The sequence below is a fragment of the Anas platyrhynchos genome, chromosome 1 (genome assembly GCF_047663525.1).
Source record: "Anas platyrhynchos isolate ZD024472 breed Pekin duck chromosome 1, IASCAAS_PekinDuck_T2T, whole genome shotgun sequence".
Classification (NCBI taxonomy): Eukaryota; Metazoa; Chordata; class Aves; order Anseriformes; family Anatidae; genus Anas; species Anas platyrhynchos.
Genome location: NC_092587.1, coordinates 195,984,267 through 196,007,564, shown reverse-complemented (window position 1 = coordinate 196,007,564; position 23,298 = coordinate 195,984,267). Strand labels below are relative to the sequence as shown.

The following is a 23,298-nucleotide window of genomic DNA, read 5'->3' as shown; positions in this document are numbered from 1 at the left end:
TAGCAGCAGCAGCAAGGCTGGAATGTGTCGGCCTTTGTCCTCTGAGGCATTTATTTGGTCCTCTGATCAAGCATCTTTGGAGGGCATGTTCATCACCATGTCTTTCCTGGAGCCCTGTGTTGCGATTCTGTTAAAAAAAAAAAAAAATAGAGAACTGCCTTTGAAATGTGAATTGTACAAAGTAATTTTTAATGTTTGGTATTTTGAAAGCTTGGTTTCAGGATATTTGTGAACGACATATGCTTTGAAATGCGTTAATGAGGAACAGATTACATTGTGCATTGGTTTAACTAGACATGGCTTGTATCTTACAGATTCTCACTTCCTGTATGCCAAGTTCTGGCTTCAAGGAAGCTGTCACAAGGCAAATCTCTCTGCTGGGTGAGTGGGACAGCTTGCTGGTGTACTCATCTGCTGCTATCTGGCAGCACTCTGCTTGCTGTGGTACCTGCAAGATGCTCTTCTTCATAGCATGCACAGCAGCAAGATGAGTGGAGTCAAAATGCCACCTCAGTCCTATCAAAGTTTCAAGGTGCCTTATATTACAACAAGTGCCATTAAAATCAAGCGAATGCTCCTGTAAGTCGATCCAGTCAAGCTGGATCCTTCTGTCTTTATCAGTCTCAGTCTGAAGATTGACATAAAATGTGACATCCTTTTAAAAGTTAGGGTAGTGGCAACACTTTCTAGGGACACAAAGCAGCAGTGATGTGTGTGCATACCTGTGTGTGTAATGCTGCCTGCCCCACATGAGTGATGTTTAACGATAAACCATGGACTGTAGCCTGCCCTGTGCCCCATGGCGGCATGAGGCAACCCTAGGTCCCCACACAGCGACCCCAGGACGCCTTTGCACCGGGGGCTCATCCATGATTTTTTTGACTAAAAAGAACGGGAGGTAAAAGGTCAAAGGCCTTTTTTTTTAGGTCAAAGTGGAAGGCGCAAAACACCTCAGCGCTGACGGAAAGCAAAAGCGGCACAGCCCGCTACAGAACATCGCCCCTAGGGCAGCCACAAGATGGCGCCGGGCAGCCGCTGGCGGGGCGCGGCCCGCCCGTCCCCGCCCATCCCCGCTCCTATGGCAACGGAGCCGCGCGGCTCGCAGCTGGCCGGGCACGGTGGCCATGAGGGCGGCGAACGGCCCGCAGCCGGCGGGGGAAGCCGAGGAGACGGGCAGCGATGGCCGCGGCGCGGCGGCGAGCGGCCCGCAGCCGGCGGGGGAAGCCGAGGAGACGGGCAGCGATAGCCGCGGCGAGGCGGCGAGAGGCGGGCAGCCCTGTGAGCGCGGCGGCCCCCGGCTCGCCTCACTGCCCCTTGTCCGCCTCAGGGTCCCCTCCCCGGCTCTCTGGGCACCACGGGGGTGGGCTCCGGCTTCTTCCTCAGGGGTCCTGCCCCGTCATGGGTCCCCAGAAAGCTTTGGAGGGTGGAGATGGGGAAGGAAAGCGTCGCATCCCTCCCCAGGCCGCCTCCGTGGTGGCCTCATGCAGGGCTGCACTGCTGTGCGCTGCCTTTTTTTAGGGGTGACATGTTGTGAGGCGTCCCCTTCAGCAAGGACATCTCGGGGGCTTCCTTCATGTCCCCCTGGAAGCACTCTGCTCCAGCTGGGGCTGCTCATGGAGGGACCCCATTGTCCCTTCTCCCAGGTGCCTGGCTCGCTGCCATGGATTTCAGCTCCCTCTGAATCCTGCAGTGCTCCCCTTTAGGTACCCGCTGTGGTACTGCTGTGAGGAATCCCTTGTGGGTCCGGGCATGTCTGAACCCTATCACGTCTGTAAATTGGTCGTAAGGTGTGTGAAAGATAAAAGTAGAACGGGACAGGATAAAATTACATTCAGCAAAGCATATTGAGATTGGGGTGGGAGACGTGGGTAAAATCACAGAATCACGGAATTTCTAGGTTGGAAGAGACCTCAAGATCATTGAGTCCAACCTCTGGCCTAACACTAAATAACTGGTTCTTTTGTAATGTGTTTTGCTAACAGGGAAGAAATTTGTGTATGTTGAGCCATCTAGGAGAGTTAAAGAAATCCTTCAAGAAGAGCTTTATTTTCAGAAAGAAGAATACAGCATTAAACATCCAGCTGCAGGTCATCTTCCTTACGAGCAAATGAAAAGTGTTTGTCAGGGCAAATGGAACAAAAGATGTTTTGAGAACTGCAGCAAAATTACTGATTATAACAAAAAAAACCACCAAAAAAACAACCAACCAACCGAGCAACAACAACAAAAACAGCCTAGAACATTCATGGAATGATCTGGGGAACATTCAGAAACAGAAGAATTGCATATAGTCTCTACTATTTTTTAGCCTGAAATTATTGGGAACATAATTGTTGAGAACATGTAATTCCATATGATCTATCAGTTTAATAAAACAGAAGCAAATACCAAGTGCTAGAGAGGTTTATTACATCTTTCTTTGAAAGAGGTGCTGTAGTTATTAGAATACTTCATCCAGTTCTGAAGTTGGTGTTGAAAAGAAGTTGAGGTAAGAATGAATAAGGTTAGATCAAGGACAGGAAAACAGTGAAGGCAAGTAGAAAATCAGTCTGTTCGGGCAGTTTGAAGGTTATGGAACTACTTGACTATAGTAGGCAAATGAAGAAATGAAAGTCTAAGAGGGAACAAGGTGTTTGGTCTAGATAAGAAACTTAATTCTGAGAATTGGAGGTAAAAATTAGAAGATCAGAATAAAAACAATTAGCATTTTTTAACAAAAAGAGCCTAATGATGGAACAATCTAAGAAAGATCAATTAGATTCTTCATTTTAATATAAATTTTAAATATTTTCCATGTAAACAACCCTAGTCCGAGCTCATTTGCTAGTTGTGATGCAGAAATGAGTATAAAGCCATGTGACCCATGTGGGACATAACTTACATCGTGGTGGTTTTCTCCTGCAGCCATAGAACTATTCATCTAATTGTAGAAATTTATTTTTCAGACATTTGCAATGTTTAAGGATAGGACAGCTGATCTGTTTGACTGCCAGGCCTGACTGTCTCTACTGGTTAAGCTGCTGTACCTCAGGTTGTGCCTCTCTGCAGAGCCTGCTGAATAAAGCTGGTTCTTGCAGCTTCCCTCATTAGTTTGTTCTAGTGGCTGGCATGTTAAAAAATCATGCCTCATTCATAGCGCTACGTTTCACTGCAGGCTACACAAGTAGAAAAGGTGACTGTTAAATGAAGCCAAATTCTACTTCCTTTGAGCAGAGTTAGGATTTACATACATTGTGTATTTTCACTTCTTTGAAGAAAACATTTCTCTAGCTGTATGCTTGTAAGTATATTTTTGTCAGGACGCAGCCTCTCCTCAAGTTTTGGTAGGGCTTTTAAGAACCTTCCTGTTGAAAAAGCCCATGGCATCTGCATGCAAGGGGTATTCTGTGATTCTGTATCCTCTTAAAGCAAAACATAAAACATATGCATGAATTAAGTGGACTGCAAAACCTTGTTTTTTGGGGATACTGTAGGCTTCAGTGTGGTGGCAGTTGACTGAGGCCTAGCAGAAGGAATTTTTGTCCAAGGGTGTAGTGATAGGGCAAGGACTAATGGATTTAAACTAAAAGAAGAGAGATTTAGATTAGATGTAAGAAAGAAATTCTTCCCTCAGAGGGTGGTGAGGCCCTGGCCCAGGCTGCCCAGAGAAGCTGTGGATGCCCCATCCCTGGAGGTGCTCAAGGCCAGGCTGGATGGGGCTTTGGGCAACCTGGGCTGGTGGGAGGTGTCCCTGCCCATGACAGGGGGTTGGAATTAGATGGGCTTTAAGATCCCTTCCAACCCAAACCATTCTGTGATTATATGAATAATTGTGATTGGTACAGTTCAGCTCCTTGCCTTTGTTGGGTCCTTTGTTGATAGTCCTTTTTTTAGTATCCAGGATTTTCTTCGAGAGAAGTTATATATACACTATAATGGAAGTTGCTTGCAGTCAGTATTTGATAGCTTAAGCAGTTTAGAGTCTCAACATCTCTCCATGTGAGTGTTATGTCTAGCACTTAACTTGTTTTTAGCTCTTTAAGAACTCTGACCAATTGTTTTGCCTCCCCTTTTAAAATGTAAATACCAAATCTGATCACGTTATTTCAGTATTTGTATCACTAATATCCTGGAGAGAATCATCTACTTATTTTAATTTACTTCTCTACTAAAATCTAAAGCTAACATAAGCCAGGGATGTTGAACTATTTGCCAACTGTTACTCCTAAATCTATAACACGTGAATAATATGTATTTAATCTTTTGAATATATAATACAGAATTCATCTTTTGTGCCATAATACTTGATTCCTGTTCTGTAGCCCCACATTCTTTTCTACAGAGTAAACCTGTCCCTTGGTTATACTAAGCTGTGTTTTGTTGCAATAGGCCCGCTGTTGTCTTTCTTAATCATTACACCCTCCACAAATGTGGCAAGGGTAATTTAGCCTTTATTTCCAAATCTGGAAAATTTTGGAAAAAAAATATCTGTCTTGTCTTTTGTGGGATGAAGACCCAAGTGTAGATTTACTCAAAGTGAATTTCAAACAATTGGATTCACAGATGAAAATGTACAAAAGTTAGTTGATGTAACCGGTAGTCTGTCAAGTTTAAAGACCATCTGAACATGCAACTGCATTTCTCTGGTTAGGCTCCTTAGGCAATTACAGCACACAGGCAAATGAACTACTTATGTGAGCTCTGTTTATAGTAAATGGAGAAAAAGAAAGACATTTTGAAAATATAATTCTTGTCCTAGATACCTACCTCTGCATGAGTGATGCTCTGTAAGTGCCTGTTCTGTGCCCAGTGACTGTAAAGGGGATCTGGGCAAGTAGCTGAGCTGCAGATGTTAACATTGGTTTGCTCGATCTGCTCATGTCTGATGTTACTAAGAACTTAACACACCTATTTTGGACTGCATTCATCTGCCAGTGGGTCAAAATAGGAAGGCTTCAATTTGATCACATGAGTGGATGCTACAAAATATACTCTCATGATTTCTGGAGATTCTCTCAATATTACAGAAGTTTAAAGTACTTCAGATAAAACAGAACCACCAAAAAATATTTGTTAGGGGAATGTATAAAATCTGTGTATAAGAAGTTCTGTGTATAATGGTATGTAGAGCACGGTAGTTACAAGCTATGCTTACCGTAATAATGCTATGTATAAAAAGGTCAATTAGATGTTGGTGTGCAAATTACTCAGCAAGAGCCTAGTTCCTTTTTCATTAGTATACATCTAGAGAATTAGAGATGTTCCACAAGTGGCCAGGGCTTTGATTAAAAACCAACTGTCAGGTCGGAGGGCTACTGATTTACACAGTTCAGATGATTCATAAGCTTACTGTTTTACAAAAATTAGATGACTGGTAAATTGTAACCTTTCTACAAAATAAACTAGCTTTTTTTTTTTTTTTTTTTTTTTTTTCCCTGCTATTGCTTTTATGAGGCCGTTTGGTATTCCAGTATGACCAATAAACCGTACTGGTTGCACTTACAGTATTACTGCTGTTTCTTATACATTATAGATCAGCTACATCTTGCTTCAGTTAGCCTAGTAGTCCTAAGCTGTTCCACAGGCACTAATGAGTAACACACACCTTTAGCAATCCAAATTCCTCTCTGAAGATGTCAATCTGGTTTTCATTAGTTATGGAGGATGATTACAATGTTCTCCCTATTTGTACTGTACTGACCAAAGGGACTGTCTTCTAAATGTTACATTCATCTAGAACAAGTTGTAACAGGATTGTTTTAACAAATTATTAACAGTGTCTCTGGAAGGAATTTGGAGTCTGAAAAAGAATTTCTCCATCGGAGGCCTGAAACCAGCATCCCAGAACAGAAATGGTTTGCTCTTACAGCCTCAGTTCTACTCGAGGCATGCAGCAATGAGAAGTAAGAGTCAACAATAAGAAACTTTCGCTGTAACACCTCACTTTAAAGTTGCAGGATAATATGATTTGGTAATTCATAGATATCTCACTGGACTGCAGATCTATTTTGTTCAATGTTATTCTTCCATCAAATCACCTATATGGCCTTAGAGTAATCACAGCTGGGCAGCTTTATTAATCAGCCAGCAGACTTGAAATCTTTGCAGAAGAAACCTGTTTAGGATTGCTGTGTTGAGTCACCTTGTTTAATATTCTGAAACCTTCTGCAAATGTGGGGAATAATCACTTCTTTCCTGTGAATGGGTGGTGATGTAGGTAATGAACCTTACTTCCCCTTCGCATTCAGCCTTAATGCTTGGAAAAGCCCTCCTCCATCACGTCTCCTGAAAGGAGATTGATCTAGGAACCATTTCAGGCATTTTCACATTTGCCTGCTTTTGCATAGCAAATTGCCATTTGCAGTTGGTGCTCTGGGGCACATATTTCTATCTTTGCAGTCGCTGGAATGTGGCTTTTGTGGAATGGACCTATTCCTTACGAGCTGGTTGCTTTCAGCTATCTTCTCCATGTGCCCATCTTCTCTCTTTTTCTGGAATGTGTTAACTTTGCAGTGAGAAGTGAGAGCTTCCAACCCTGAGGAAATAGAGTTCATTAGCTTTATAAAAAGAATATTATTAGTGCCATAAGGTTGCAGAATATACGAGCTCAGCATATTGGCCATTAGATGAAGCTACTTGTCATGTTCTCAGGGGGTAGTGGTTTAAAAATACAGCTAGCTGCATGAGTTTTATATCAGCACCTCTTTCTTACTGTCTTGATCTGAGCTCTGGAGATACTGGCACCTTAAAAATTAGCCCCTTTTGCCCATAAATGATTGATTAGCACAAATTAGTCTTCCAAGTCTGTTTTGATGTGTCAAACATTAAAATGACCATGTATGGAAATGTAGATCTTTATTTATAAGATTTTGAAGATAGTCCTGGTTGGATAGGGAATTATTTTCTCTTTATAGTTATTTCTATTCATAGCTTCATGCTGATTTTTTACCTGTTGTAGTAGCCAAAACTGATCCATATTTCAGTTAGTGAAGGTGTCACAATCCAAAAATTACAGAATACTTCTGATGACAAAAATGTACTGCTGTGAAATTTGACATTTTTATGGGTTTCTCTATTGCAGAGTGATTGTAAGTTCCAGCAGAAGATCATAATATATAGTCGAAGAGATGCCTTAACATTCCTTATGCTGAATCTATTCATAAACCCAGAAGTTCTAGGGCAAGAGTTTGTGATTCAATTTCTTGCTTGATTTAATAAAATGTTAACATAAATAAGCCTGTGATGTCTCTATTTATGGAAGAGTTGTCGTAGTGTTAAAAAACGATAGAGGCAGCATGGAACCTGAAATAACTGTAACTTAACTCTCACTTGTAACTGTCATTACTGTGAGGTAATACCAAATGATCTTTAGTTTGTATTTATTGTATTATCACAGAACTTCAGAAACAGTCCTAGATCCTTCTAGGTACTGTACAAAAGCAGGACAAAAGAGAGCTTCAAAAGCTCATGGGTGAGTGGGGGAGGTATCCGAGGACTGGCAGAAGGAAATGGCACTCCAGTCTTGGGGAAGGGATGGAAGAAGGTTCAGGCACCTACTGGCTGGTTAGCTTTCCCTCACTCCCTGGGGAGATGATGAAGCAAATAACCCTAGAAGCCATTTCCAAACATACCAAAGACAGAGGGTGGCTGGGAGTAGCCAGCAAGGATTTACAAAGGGGAAACTGTGCTTGACAACCCCAATACCCTTCTGCAACGAGATGATTTGCGTGATGGACAAGGGGAGAGCAGGTGATGTGTTGTTTTCTTTGACTTTAACAAAGCTTCTTGACATTCTCTGCTCCAACATCCTCACAGTCAAACTGATGAAGTTACAGGTTATACGAACGGGTAAGGGGGTGGACCGAACACTGCCTGAACAGCCAGGCTCCCAAGGTTGGGATGAGGAGCATGAAGTCCAGCTGGAGAAGAGTCACTAACTGAGAAGCCCAGGGGTTGACTGTTTAACATCTTCATCAGTGACCTGGGCAATGGGATGGAGTTCACCCTCAGCAAGCTTATGGAGAGTACAAAATGGAGAAGAGTGTTCGATACACCAGATGGGCGTGCAGCTATTCCAAAGGAACTCAGCAGGCTGCACAACTGGGCACAGAAGAACTTCATGAACTGCAACCCAGAGAAATGCCACGTCCTGCACTTGGGGAGGAATAATCCTTTGCACCATGACAGGGGGATTCACAGGCGGAAAACAGCTTGGTGGAGTTGGCATCCTGCTGGACGAGCTGCTTTCCAGCAGCTGGGAGCGCTTAAGCTCTTTGAGGTCTAAGAACCGCTAGGAAGAGATGAGATCCATCTCAACAAGTGAGGCAAAAGCTCTGTTTGTACAGAACCTAAAAGGATCCGTGATTGTTTCTTAAGTGCTGTGATAATACAAGGACTCCACAGTAATGATTGCCGTGAGGCTGGCCAACCTGGGCAGAGCTATAATTAAGAAATAACTGGGGAGGGAGATGATGACCCACAGTCAAACGAGGCTGGTGAGCATGATATTTCCCGTCTTCACATTTAGCAATCTAAATTAATGATCAGTCTATGCCATATTTATAAAATAACTGTAGCACATTCTTTTCCAAATTAGTAATACTTTGCACGCTACAGTTTTCATTGTCAGAAATCTTTCCAGACATCCGTCCTGCAATAAGATAGCGAGTGCTACTATCTTTTTGAAGGAGGAAACTGTTTTGTACAGTGAAAAAAATGAACTGATGGGTAATTAAAGATCAGAATTGAAAAGTTCTTTCTTTCCAGTGCCAGCTCAAACTGATAATTCATGTCACTCTTAAGACATTCATGCGATCCTAAGAGGTGGAGGTGGGATTTGTTTGTGGGACTCTGAGATTCTAAGGAAGGATCTGAATGTTGTTAAGAAAATAACATTTTCTTATTCAGAAATGTTATATTCTTATTCAGATATTATTCAGTATCTGAATATTGTTAAGAAAAAAGAGTCTCAGTGACAACTTTATGAAACTACACTTTCTGTTTGTTGGCTTTTTTTATGGTTATCTGTGAATGAAAAGGGATGTTTGTTTTTTGATTGCCTGGAAGTCTTTTCAAATACTAAAAAATTGGTTTTATTTTGGTATCAGTGATAAGCGGGAAAAAACAAAAAAACAAAAAAACTTAGTTGGCTTAAAGGTAACAATTTTCAGCATTTCTATTTGACTTCTAAATAATAAAACTATTGGCACTGAAAATTGCACCTGAGGCACTAGAGGATTTTCAGCTTTTGAAAACATTATTCTTAGTTTTCACATGCAGATTTGATCATGAAGCACACAATGATGTTTCAGAAGCACTGGCTTATCAGATAGAGGCTTTGATTAACTTTGCTGCATCTCCCTGCTGCTCCTTGCTTCATTTTAATTCAAGCCTCCTCCGCCTGTTTTCTCATTCTTAGTCATTATTTTCTTTGTGATCTTATTTTAAAACTTGCCAAATGAAAACGCTTTCTGGGTTCATCACAGATTTCTGCACTAGCTCAGTTTTGCTACAACAAAAACAGATTTGTGAAATTCTTTGATGCCTTTGCTTCCTTTTCATGTAACTTTGTGCAACAGAGAAATGTCTTTTAGATCTCTTCTGCTGAATATTTTGTTATTTCTATTATGATTATAATTTATTTTAATGCCTCTCATCTTTCATTTGAACCAAACTAAGCAATACAATAATGTCATAGCAATGCTATTAATATTACTTTAATATTTATAATATAATATTTAATAAAACTGGATTTCCACTAGTCTAACTGCACTCATATTTTATCGCAGTCATTTTTTACTTTCTAGCTGTTCAGCTACACTTTTCTCTTTGTTTCTTTCTCTGTTTTTTTTTTTTTTTTTATTTCTTTTTTCAAACTAAACACTGCTGTTTTGAAAGACAACAGCTAGCATTGCTTCCACATATTGAGTCAGTTCAAGCACTGACATCTTTCAGCAGCTATGTTTGCACTATCAAGTAATGAGGCACAGTAGGAGAGGATCAACATATTAAAGCTGCTGGTGTCGAGGGCCCCAGAACTGTGAGTTTTAGGAAATTTGCTTCAAACTAGAGCGAGGCTTGTCTCCTGGACTGCAACGTTGCTTCAGTGCCTGAGGTTTAGAGATGTGTGAAGAAAAGCTGTACCACAAACCCTTGCACTTGGGCTGTGGGATGCTCTCTGGGTGAAGTGAGAGCATCAGAGCAGTCCCCTGGGAGCAGGCGTTTGCCTGCTCTGTACGGATGGCCGAGAGTCACTGCCCCTGCCCCGGGTGCTGCTTACGATGCAGCCCAGTACTTCAGAAAACAAGACAGATCGAAATCCATGATAACTGCTAGTAAATATCCACAGAGCCAAACTCCAGCCTGCTGGCACACACACACACGTGTCAAATTATCTGAGGATCATCTGGTTTGGGCAGGAAAGTTTTCTGCTCCGGTTTTGGTTCTGATCTATGCTGGTGAATGACAAAGGTGCGCGCTGCACTGGAAGGTAGAAGAGACGGGATCCTTCCTCCAGGGTGTGCACAGCACATCTGGTCATGCCCGTGCCTTGTCCTGGAAACGTCAACTTCACAGCATTTTAGTGCAGCTCTGCTCAGTCACAAATGGATCTGTATAGCCAGGCAGAATATTTTAACATCACATTTGCTGCGTGTGCAGTCATGTGGGCTCGTCTGTTCGGAAGCTGCTCATCCAACAAGGCAGGCATCAGCTTTCAACTGGATCTTTTATCTCTAGTCATATTTCAGAATTTTAAACTTCCAAGCAGAAAGATCATAATCCCCAGCATGAAACATTAGTTAATCAAACTACAGGCATTTAATTTTTATACTAAAATACAACAAGCAATTTATACAGAACTTGTATCGCTCTTTTTCACACAGGATTTAGGGCCTTACCTGGCAGAAGCTTGCATCGAAACTACAGGGACTGCTCATGATAAGAGATTTCAAAGTCATTCTTAAGTGTCATTTTGGTACCAGGTAGTTTCTGCCTCTCCTTGTAGCTGGTGACATTCTTTTAGGATAAAAAACCACCTGCATGGGGTTTCCCTGGTTGATAGCACATCTGACTTGATAGCTGTGGCTGAAGATAAAGCATCCTTTGGTACCTTTTAAACCATGTTTTCAAGACAGTTGACAAGTAACTTCAAAGAGTCTTCTAGGCCTAAATACTGCTCATGTGTGACAAAACGGTGAGTCAGAGTACAAGAGGAAGCCAGCTGGGAAGCTCTAGGCAAAAACATTAACTGCTGTTAGAAACTGCAAACATTTAGCCTTCAAATAAGCAAAATGTTTTTTATTTTGCAACAGCCTCATTACTAACAGACGGCATTTTATTTTAAATTCCTGTCTATCAGCAACAGTGGAGCTTACTGCTGTTTCCACGGAGTGGTTCAGCCATGGATCTCCCATTTGTGTACAGAGTACCAAGAAGTCTGAGTGGTCTTTGGGCCACAGAGCGACAGCCTGGGCTGGCTGACCTCCAAAAGCAGGCAAGATCGGGTCTGTTCCCTCTGGGATATCTGCAGGCATCTGGTAAAGCTACTCGGTCTTCATCACGTTGTACTTCCCATCAGCGGCAGTGGGTGCGTTTCCCAAGCCAGAGTGAAAAAAGCTACTTGAAAAAAACCCTCTCTTTATGAAAAAGAAATTTTGTAAAGAAAAGTGCTGCTCTAGTCCCCACGTTCCTAGCTCTGGTTGAGGTGCAATTTGCGAAAGAAAGGGTGCAAGGGACATAGTCATGTTTCCTTTTGCTTGTTTTTTGTTGTTTTTTTCAAAGTTGTCACTACTTGTCTTACAAGAACTTCCCTGATGAGTTGTCCTGAAACATTTCATAAACCTGAATGAAAGACAAGATTGTTGCTGACTTCACTACGTGCAGGACGGGGCCTGGCATGATCAATAGACTCTACTTGACTGGGCTGTGGAACTGGAACGGCTTACCAACAAATCTGCAAGACCAGAAATGAAAACTTGATTAGGCAAGTACGATCTGGTTCAGCTTCCTCCAAACTCATAGATCAAATTTATGTTCTTGAAGGAAAACAGCTGCCATTGCGGCTCATACAATCAAATTTATTGGGTGAATCATAATTCCACAAAAGTCAGTTGAGCTCTCCCACTGATTTTTATGGGTCCCAAATTTCTCACGTTATCTGCAGAAGCAGCTAAAGAAACAAAATTGTTTACAGTGGAGTTGTTGGCCACTTTGAATCTTTCATTAACGCAGACAAGGGATTGTGCTCATTTTAGGTAGTGTTCATTGTATTGGATGGGTTCTGGGCTGCTTTCATGAGCTGATCTCAAGTACAGCTCATGCACTCAGAGGATTTGGGTCTGTCAGCATTGTATTTCTACATGCTTACAGTTTTTTACTGTGGTAAAATAATTTTCCCAGATCCCCATTTTGTGACTAAAATCAGCATTGTTTGTCAAGGCAGGTCCTATGTTTATTGCATTATTGTTGTTTTAGTTTGCTGCTGTTGGCTAGCACACTATATTGAAGACAATACTGAATTAGAAAAGGGGATTGTCATGCTGGTTTGAACAACTTCAGAGAGGACTGGAGAAGCTTGGGCTGAGCCAGCAGAAATGTTGGGGAGTTCAGCAAGGAGAAGTACGAAGTTCTGTATGTACAACAGAAAAGCCCCGTGCACTGGTACGGGCTGGGAACTGACTGGCTGATAAACAACCACGCTGTGAGGGACCAGGTGCACAGCGAGTAAAATGTGAGCCAACAGAGCCTTGAAAGGAAAGCAAGCCATATGCTGGGCAACATCAGGTGTATGTGCAGTGGGTTGAGGAAAGTCCTTGTCCCTCTGCACTCAGCACTGGTGAGGGGACACCTGGTATATTGTGTCCACTTTCCAGACTCCCAGTTTGAGGTTAGAAGTTGAGAATATGGAGAAGGTCCAGTGGAAAGCTACTGAGATGATGAGGGGTCCTACAGCACATAACTGAGGTTGAGGGAGGTGGACTTTGTTTAGTCTTGTGGAAAGGAGGCAAAGGGATGATTTAATAGCAGCCAACAACTAGCTACCTAAAGGTGCTATGAAGATGATGGAGCTGTTCTGTCCTGGGATATAACAAGGGGCCTTAACAGCCAGAAATTACAGGTTGGGAGGTTCAGTGTTGAAGAGCAGGAAAAAATTCTTCACTGAGAGGGTGGCGCAGCACTGGGACAGGCTGCCAAAGGTGTTGTGGAGTCTCTGTTCTTGAGTATTTTCAACTTCTTGCTGCTAGTCAAGCCAGCACCTATGTAAGCAACGTAGCTGGTGCTGGCAGCGGTCCTCCTCTGAGCAGGTGGACCACTCCTGAGGTGGACTACTCCACCCTGAGGAGGTGGATCCTCCTCTGAGGTGGATCCTCTGAGGGTGGAGTAGTGACCTCCAGAAATCCCTTCCAGCCAGCACTGGGTGTTACAGCAGAGACTATAACATGCTTACTGTAACCACAGCTGTTGGTTTTTTTTTTTTCTTTGAGTGCTTAGATCATGGACAATGGAAGTCTGCAAGTGTTTTCATGTACAATTAATAAGTTTATGGACATGCACGACCTAGTTGCTACCCTAACAGCAATCTCACCTGCAACCATTCTGTATTTTGGGGCATAAATGGGCTTGAATTGCTTTCTTTTCTAACACAGAGATGAGTCGCAGAGTCTTGACCTATGTGCTATGGAAACACTGTGCTGCTACCCAAATTGTCGGCAAGACTCTATGCCCTGTGTACCTTTGCTGTCCTCAGTGGATGTATACAAGAGGTCCTTGAATCTATAGCTGTGGGTACAAAAATGCATGTACAAAAATATACAAAAATGCAGAGCCTCCAGCTCTGTACAAAGATGCTCTGAGCTGTGTGAATCAACGAAATCGTGGTTCGCTGAAACAAATGACGGGGGAAAACATCTCGGGCCTATCTGATCAAGTTTTTCACACTTTTTTGTGTGAAGCAGAGCTGGGAAAAGTGTCACCATGGAGTTTTTTTAAATAGCAGTGAGATTTAAATATTAAATGAAAACATATGTAGTCCTAAAAAGAATTAAAGTGACTACATAATATGTAAATATATATATAATATACACATACATACATATATAGATAATATATACATACATATATATGTATAATATATACATATATATATACACACACTTTCCCAATTTGCTAGACCTTTTAGAGGTGCTTGAAACCGTTTGATGACTTGGCAGGAAGTCAACCTGCTGTGGCTGCCGTCTCTTCCTTTATTTTTCCCCTTTTCACTCAGTAACCGATTTATTCACGACTTTGCTCGACCTCACCCTCGGAACCGTGACGGCTCGAAAAGGGACCCTCCTCCCCCCCCCCTCCTCTTCTTCTTCCCAAGTACTCCCCGGGAACCGGCGGGCCCGGGCCGTGGGGGAGAGCCCTTTCTGCCGACCCCAAACCCAAAAAATGATGAAGAAATAGGAACAGCGAGGTTCGGGGGGGGGGCCGCTCTCCTCACGGGGCAGGGCCGGCTGCTGTGGGCGGGAGCGGGCCGGCATGGCCGGGAGGGGCGGCGGCGGGGCAGGGGCTGGGCGCTGAGGGGAGGCAGCAGCAGCAGCAGCAATAACAGCTTTAACAGCAGCAGCAGCAGCAGTGCCAGCACTCCCAGCAGCAGCAGCAGCATGCGCTGGGCGGCCCCGCGGCTCCCCAGCGGGCGATGGAGCCGTGCCCCCGCCGCAGCTGCCCCAGGAGATGGCGGCGGCTGTGGCGGCGGCGCTGGGCGCTGGCGGCCGGGCTGCTGGGGGCCGCCCTCGCTTTGTTCGCCTGCCTCCGGCAGCCTCAACCCCGCCGGGTCCCGACGACGGGCCGGGCAGGGGACGAGGTGACCGTGCTGCTGTGGTGGGAGCCCTTCGGCCGCCCCCGGCGCCTCACGGACTGCCGGCGGCGCTACAACGTGTCGGGCTGCCGCCTCAGCGCCGACCGCGGGCGGCTGGGCGAGGCCAGGGCCGTGCTCTTCCACCACCGCGACCTGGCCCTGCACGGAGCCCAGGGGCTGCCCCGAGGGCCCCCGCCTCGCCCCCAGCGCCAGCTCTGGGTGTGGATGAACTTCGAGTCGCCCTCGCACTCGCCCGGCTTGCAGGGGCTGGGCGGCGTCTTCAACTGGACCATGTCCTACCGCAGGGACTCGGACGTCTTCGTGCCCTACGGGTACCTCCACGCGCTGCCCCAGCCCCGGCCCTTCGCGCTGCCCCGCAAGACGAGGCTGGTGGCGTGGGTGATCAGCAACTGGAACGAGGAGCACGCCCGGGTGCGCTACTACCGGCAGCTGAAGGAGCACCTGGCCATCGACGTGTACGGGGCGCAGGGGCTGGCGCTGGTGGAGGGCAGCGTGGTGAAGACGGTGTCGGCCTACAAGTTCTACCTGGCCTTCGAGAACTCGCAGCACACCGACTACATCACCGAGAAGCTCTGGAGGAACGCCTTCGCCGCCAGCGCCGTGCCCGTCGTCCTCGGCCCCCGCAGGGCCAACTACGAGCGCTTCATCCCCGCCAACTCCTTCATCCACGTCGATGACTTCCCCAGCCCCAGGCTGCTGGCCACCTACCTGAAATTCCTCGATAAAAACAAGCCTAGCTACAGGAGGTATTTCGCCTGGCGGAACAAGTACGAGGTCCACGTCACATCTTTCTGGGACGAGCATTACTGCAAGGTTTGCGAGGCTGTGAGGACAGCTGGGAATCAAGTCAAGACGGTACGAAATCTGGCCAGCTGGTTTGAAAGCTGATGATCCTGGTGGGTGAGGCTCGCTTGGCCAGTCTTTCCGAGCAGCAGCCTTCACTAAGGCATGAGGAAGGCTGCATCTCGCAGAGATCACCACCCTAGCAAAGTTAGTTTGTCATCCTTGAGAAGGACGTACAGATACAGGTAAATAAGCTGGGGGAAAAAAAAAAAAAAAAAAAAAAAAGACAAAAGGAAGATTTTTACTACAGGGCAAAATCATGAAAGTACAGAGAACCATCCGGCAAGAGGATTCTTCAAGAGCAAAGTTTAATTAAAGTTCCAGAAGCCATGCAGATCTGAAACCTTTGCAGTTGTGCACAGCTAAATGTAAATAAAACATGCCAAGTTCCTCAGCTGTACAGCTGAAACCAATTTTGTCAGCTATGACAGCTTCCTGGACTGTGAAACTTTCTTCTGCTTATAGCGGATACGTGACCAGTGCTGGCTTTCTGCATTCCAAAGACAAAAGCAAATACTTTTAACAGTGATTATTAAGAAAATCAAAGTTATTTGCCGACAAATGCTGAGCCGCAAGTGTTGAACGTAAGAATGTGATGATACAGTAGCACTTTTTAGCAATGTGTTGAATTGCAGCAGCCAAATAATAATTCCTTGAGCCAAATAAAAATTCCATTTAGGAAAAAGTGTATGGAGGGGTCTGGGTGTGAGTGGAATGAACAGCTCAGATGATATAAAGTGTTTCTTCCACTCCCTTCCCAAACCATGAGCACATCTGTCCTGTATGAAGGCAGAGAAGAGCTTCAAGTACAGGAAAAGACAGAATGTAGAAATAAAGTTGGAATGTTTCTGCCCTCCCTTTTTTTTCAGGAATTTGAAAATGTTTACAGGAGTCTGCATGTTTTTCTCTGCAAAATTACTGCCATATAGGAAAAAGCAGGGAAAGACTCAGAACCGCAGGGTTTTTTATTACTGTATTGAATATATATACAGAAAGGCTAACTTATTTCTCTAGTATCGTTCAAATGTCTTATTGTATAGCAACTGCTTTGGCATATGGCATGCATTTTTAAAAATTCTGCCAGGTGACAGACTACTCAGAGTGCCAGCTCGCTGTTTGTGAAACAATAATTACAACAAAAATCCCAAAGTCCAATTCCCAAATCACTACCTTCCAGAAAGGAAATTACTGTAGAGAATACAATGTAAACCGTTGTTAAACACAGGTTGTACGAGGGAAGTACATGAAAAGGGAGAGAAGGATTTCTTATCTTTGGCTTTGAAGGTTTCTTCCTCTCTTTTTTAATGTACAACTAGTTTTCTAGGCTAAAACTTCCTTGTGAACTGCCAACCCAGAACATTTACAGGCGGCGTTCCCTTTCAGGCTCTGCCACCCTGCTGGACTAAGATCTTTGGAGCAGTCAGTGTGTGGTTACTTTTTGGTTAATTCTAATCTTGCATCCTGAAAGCCGGAGAGGGTCTTCAGTTGCAGTTACTGATCCACAGGAACCTCAGTCCTTCCTGCCCTTTGCAGCTGTGAGATTTAGTGGCAAAAAAAAAATAGAATGATAACCCACAAGAGTGCTGTACAAATGATTGAGGGTTTCATCCTGCTCTTATTTAAGGCCATGAAATTATCCAGAGGCTTCACTTGGAGTAAAATCATGGGCACAGAACAGGTGGGGAAAGACGAGTTAGCAAACAAGAGCGAGGTCAGTTTGTTGGCATTTGTTTGTCTTATTTAGGTTAGAATAGGATTACATTTGATTTAAGCAATAAGGGATGTCAGGTTAGGTGCTTAGACTAATCAGCTGACAGCCTACTGTAATTTATGGTAAATTACATGTTCCCATGATTAGGTAAGCACGGAACTAAAGATGATTGAAAAAAAATCTGAAATAATGATCCAGTTCGTGAATAATTTGCAGAGATTTACGCCTGCAGATCTTGGTGGCTCCTGTTTTTATTCTCTCCTGCTTTTGTGGAAGGGAAGATGGGTAAAAGTACTTCATGACCATGGCTGTTCATGCCAGACTTGCTGCAGAGATTTTATCAGGAGAGCAGAGAAGACGGTCAGCGCAATGCTGAGTGCAGTAGGGATGCTCCCTACTTACTGCTGCGCTTTCATTTAAACTGTTCCAAGGGATTCTTTAAAGCAAAAGCTCTTCATTGCACAGTCATCTGCTTCCCTGCCAGTGGTTAATGCTCCCGTAAAACCGATTTTGATAATTTCTAAAGTAGAAATCTAAGTATAACATTAACACTAACAGTTAAGTGCCAGGATAACAGAATCTGTCTCTGATTTATCCTTTCTTTTTACTGTTTATTTCAGTTCATGTAAGTATGTACAAAAACCTGGTGTTAAAAGCGGTGAGCAGTCTCTGAAAACTAGTAATTAAGATTGCACTACTTTTTATCAGCCTGCCAAAAAGTGTATTAATTTTCCAGTCCTTCCAAATTTTTTAGCATGTTCTGGAGGTTTTCAGACACACGATTTTTCTGTGTTATCATTAGTGATGCCACAGGCAGGAGATGAGGCTACAGGAGCATGGGAATTTCCAATGATTGCAACCGGGACTTTATTCTCAGCTTTTCTTACGGGAATCTTGGTGGAATTGGAGTTTTGTAAAATTCAGAAAACAGCTATGCAATGATCAAAGTGTTATTTTTGAATAAGATATCACAGCTGTGCTCTGTTTGTAAGTGATTATTTTAAATGATTATTTTAAAAAATTGTATAATGAAAACTGCTGTCTTGTAATAATTATTGCAGAGTACTTGTGGGAGAAGAGAAGCCTTTTCTAGCTTCACAGGTCTTGCATAAGCATTGCATACTTTTCCCATTATCAGGAGGAAACTCAGACCTGGTCTACAGCTGCTGCAGTCAACAATACAGCATCTCTACAGATCCAGTTGGATTTTTAGTTCAGCCACTTCATGGGCTTATAAGAAATAAGCTAATAACTGGAGTACTGCTATGAGCTGAGGGCTGTCTTGTGTAATTCCCAAGTGAACTGAGCCCAAGTTTGATGGTAAAGAAGAATTTTGTCTTAGCAAAATGGGTTGTAGATCAGGTACCAGACTCCACAAGACATTGCAGGTGGTGTATGTGATGGGTCTACGAAAATCAAGCAAATTACCTTCTATTCTGAGCAGACAAATCTTTTGGAATACGTTTTGAAAAAAAACCTGTTTTATTCCATGTATTAAACTGTTGGGGAGGAGAGAGGGAAAGGAAGATGATTCTGCTCCGTTTCTCAGAAGGAGACGAATCGACATCACCCTCTGGTTATAAGTGGAGCAGAGAAGTGTGTGATCCTGTCAGTTACATAACGTGTCTCAGGGAAATTTCTACTGTAAAGTCTCTTCATAGAGTGGAGTAACTTTGTATTAATCATGTAGATTAACATTCAATAAAATTACAGAAAGGAAGTAGCACAAAATGACCCTATTTTTGTATTTCTTTATGCGTTATGAAGGGCAGCTGTAGAAAACTGATTTTTAAAGAAAAAATTCTTTTCATGTTTTTCACCTTTTAATGAAGAGAAGTGGCTCATTGTTCTCAAATTTGTCAGACTGTCTGAGGTTAGGAATGAGACCAGGTTGTGCCAGGGGAAAAATATTTTCGCAGGAGAGGCTGCACTGGGTTATTTTCACTATGAAAAGGAGCATTTATTGAAGTTGGATGTCTGCTGGAAAAAATGTCATTTAAAACAACAACCCAAAACCATCCAACAAACTCTCTCTTCACCTACGGAGAATTTGAAAGTCCTCGGAGTTTTTTTTTTTTCTTAAATGTCAAAGTGTCACAGAGATTGGGGTTGGTGTTCAGCACGTAGTGCAACTCTTAGCTGCAGCTTTTTTCACACTTGTTCGCTGATGTCTTCAACCAAGCAACAGAAAACAAAGGGCCCCAACCCTTTCTCCCCTAAATTTCTCAACGTTTTTTGCAGCAAACGTGATGGATGACCTCTCTCTTCATTCATCTTCTGTACCACATAGTGGGGAGTTCTGAGTAAGTTTCACCATTTCTCTTGAAACTTCACCCCCCTTCCCCAGGATGTGGTGAGTGCTGCAGCGCTCGCTTTTTTCCCCTTCAGGTGGTTTGTGCTGTGTCACCGCCACATTTAACTTTTGCAAACCAACTGCTTGCTTACCTGTGCCCAAGACGGAAAATGTTTTTTTTTTTTTGCTGGTTTTCCAACCGCGATTGGACTCTGGGTGGTGGAAACGGGTGGAAATATTTATCTGCCAAACATTGGGTACCATTTGCTCAAGTTTGTTTGTTGACTTTTAAGTAAGATGTGAGTTATGCTTGATTAGTTTTAAACTCCCTCTTTATCCAGCAATCATATAAAATGGTATTTGCTTTCAGAGCGTGAACAGTCCTTTGTAGGAAGCACAGAGCTGGCTCAATCTGCAATCTGTTGAAGAGAACATGGTGACTTAACGTGGGTTTAAGTGGTATTTAATTAAAGATAAACCAGGATCCAAGTATAAACACCTATTTCTAATCAGGAAAAAAAAAAAAAAGTTATTTGAATAATTCAGATATATCTTGTAACTGACTGTTTATCAGCTATGCTTCATATATTCCCGTGCTTTTTTTCTGAGGCCAGTTTGGAAGCGATACCTGAGGCCACCATATCTGTGCCTCTGCTAAGTTCTGTGGACGTTTTGCCTTACAGTGGCTGCTGTTCCTGAGGGCCTCGCTGCAAAGACTCTGAGCTGAGTAAGAGAAAACCTGGTCCTCGGGAGGCTTTGGAAGCTGCAGGGATTCTGCAGAGGTGCTCAGAGCGCTCAGGAAGCATTCAGAAGCCAGGAGCCCTGTAGAGTGGGCAGTTTTCTTGTAAGAAGTCAATAAAGTCAGCAAAGTTCTTCAGGGATTTCAGGTCCTTGGAATTATATAAATGTATGGGTTAAAAATCTGTGAAGAGAGTTCAAATTGGATGTTTTTAGTGATGATTAGGATTTTAATAATATCCTTTTAATAACTATCAAAAGACAGTGCAAAATTTGAAACCCGGAGCATCTTGTATTTCCCCTTTGTTTATTACAACATCTTTTGAAGTTAATCAGCCTGTGGCTTGGCTGTATGTGTTATAGAAGACAGCTCAGCATTTATGTCCTCAGATTTGCCACCAGAGTAAAAAACATTCTGGGTGTTTTGGATGATGGGATGTTAAGTCCAGAAAGAAACTGAGCATTAGCAATTTATTTGTGAAGATGATATTACCAGGTAGCCCTGAAGACTTCCAGTCCTTTATTCCTCAGAGATGGACCAAGAACGCAAAGACCTCACTCGGTATGGCTGTGCTGTGAAAAAATGAGCTAGGTTAAGCAGAGCAGAATTTGTGCTGGGTTCAGGCTCTCATTGAGCACCATCAGGCACATTCATTAAAAAAGCCACAGGTTCACTGTTCACTGCCCTGCCTGTTCACTGTGCTGAGGAATATTTTCTGCATTGAATCTTTGGAAGAAGACGAGAGCCTGAGTGGTGCTGAGTTACTCTTCCTTGTCATTCACAGTGGCTTCTCACTGCAAATATGAAAATTGCTGCCATTATGTTGAGTCTATTCCTAAGCACAGACATTAAGTGTATTCTCCCGCTCTTCAAAACTACGTTAAGTAATAACAAGAATTTTAAAAAATATATTTCACTGATGTAACTGGAAAAGGAAAGTTGCTCTTGGATTTGAATCCCAGAGAATACTCCAGGTGTGCAAAGCTGTGACCTGCAGCTTGCAGCCTGGGCTTTATCTGCTCGTTCCTACCTCTGCCCCTGCACGACAAGAAGAGCCAAAGCTGCCACCACCTCCTCTGCCTCTTCTGCTGCAGCCTTCCATCCTGTTCCCATCCTTGTTCTGGCTGATGCTTTTAGTGCAAGCTCAAGAGAGAGCTCAAGTGTGCATTAGGGAAATTAAGAGAAAGAGAGAGCTTCCTGATCACACTTCCCAACTCACAGTCATCTTAAACTTCTTGACAGAAGGTGGCTGGAGGCAAGGGGAGGCACAAGGTTGTTTCAGACCTTTTTTGCATCTGGAGAACTGCTAGCTGTCCGGAACCATTGTAGGAGAGGAGAGAAAACACATCCCTTCTCCTGTCCTCATCACTCCCACAGCCTGAGGTCTCCTCTGCTGGACCACAACCGCCCTGTGGAATAAAAACCTTTCAAAATGCCACGGAAGGCAGTAATCCAACTAAAATTATGACTGTTTGTCTGAAGGCCAGGTGCTTATGAGTCCATTACACGTCAGTAAGAGTTTGGACAGTGCTCTCACTGGAAACAGGATTTCATTCATTTTGGTAACGGATAAAATTCGTCATTAAAACCCTGCTTTATCCTCAGCACAAAAAGTGAGCATTCTGCCAAGCTGCGTGGAGTTACTGAGGTAACCTCACCCTACGAGTTATGGCTGTTTACTTAATTCTTCTCCTCAGTGGCAAATGTTCAATTTTCAATAAAACTCCCATTGTATCCCATAACCAAAGCCTGAGGGAGAGGACCGGGAGGGCAGGGGGCAGTGCAGGAAGATGCAGGGCAGAGATGGCAACTGAAATCCTCACTTGGACAGCCCCAATTAATGTGGAAAAAAAAATATTAAAAAAAAAAAAATGTGTGGGTGTCTGTTTTGCTTAGTTTATTTTTGCATTAGCCCTGGAGGGAAAGACATTTCCTGCAACCTGACAGATTCTGGCAGCCTGTTTGTGAGTCTCGCGCAGTCACCCCTCCTGCAGGAGGTGTCTTTCTGCTTCGGACTTTACAAGGAGCTAGGAAAATGAAATCGAGCCCTTAAAGCTGGAAACCAGCTTGTCCACCTGTACTTCCTAAGGTGCTTCATTTCATTCTTGGAATATTAGGAATTGCTAATTAATCAGTATTAATAGTACTAATAGTAATACTAATTGTGCTAATAGTGGTACTAATGCCTTCAGAAAGCCACCTTAAATATATTTTGGGGTTCACAGAAGATGCCATTCCTTTAGTTTGGGTGTATAGTTTTCACTTCGGGTTCTCTGCCTGAAGCTGTGTTATAGCTTAGCTGTTCAGTCATTCCCATATCTATTAATTAGAAAGTTACTGAAGTGAGGAACAGTTTACAGCAGCTGCTGAGTTAGTAAGAAACATTTATTTGTTTTGTTTTGTTGTGATACGTGTATGGAAGGGAGGAAATCTGGCCTGCTCCAAGCCAAGGAGTCCAGGCAGCCTGTCTGCTAACCACAGCTTGGCCTTGTCACGGGCTGCAAACCACCGACAGCGAGATACCACCCACAGCTGGTTTGCCAGGGGCAGTTCAAAGCCCAGTGCATGCCCCAAAACTTTCTCTTCTCACCTCATTAAGGTTGCTGATGATTCCTGCCCAGCAGCAGCACGTGGGGCTCGGGGAGGCACCCACCGGGTGACACCACTGGAGGGACAGATGCCAGACCTGGCCATGCGTGAGGCAGAGAAAGGAATGGCACCAGAGGATTTTTTCCCCCAGGGCTGTGGGGGATCCCTTCTGGATCTCCCAGCTGGGAGCAGTTACACCCTGAGCACCAGCGGGGTGTACGATCCGCTCTGCCCCTAGGCTGAGCATCAGTAGGACCAGCAGGGCACCGAGCATCAAGCTG

General features: G+C 43.7%; 2 protein-coding genes across 3 annotated transcripts; both read left to right on the top strand.

Annotated features, from left to right (window-relative positions):
* The first annotated feature begins 1,001 nt into the window (after nt 1–1,001).
* C1H11orf97 (chromosome 1 C11orf97 homolog) lies at nt 1,002–7,361 on the top strand. Of its 2 annotated transcripts, none has more exons than XM_072032777.1 (4): nt 1,002–1,278; nt 1,983–2,087; nt 5,757–5,882; nt 7,061–7,219. In XM_072032777.1, exons 1-4 carry the CDS (start codon nt 1,125–1,127, stop codon nt 7,063–7,065), a joined length of 390 nt encoding a protein of 129 aa, XP_071888878.1. In that variant the 5' UTR covers nt 1,002–1,124; the 3' UTR covers nt 7,066–7,219. The 2 variants fall into 2 exon arrangements, with proteins under 2 accessions (XP_071888878.1, XP_071888877.1); XM_072032776.1 differs by having other exon boundaries at nt 1,030–1,360; nt 7,061–7,361.
* Nucleotides 7,362–14,477: 7,116 nt separating this feature from the next.
* On the top strand, nt 14,478–19,130 carry FUT4 (fucosyltransferase 4). Its single transcript, XM_013093285.5, has one exon. It carries the CDS (start codon nt 14,663–14,665, stop codon nt 15,728–15,730), a length of 1,068 nt encoding a protein of 355 aa, XP_012948739.4. The 5' UTR covers nt 14,478–14,662; the 3' UTR covers nt 15,731–19,130.
* Nucleotides 19,131–23,298: the final 4,168 nt, after the last annotated feature.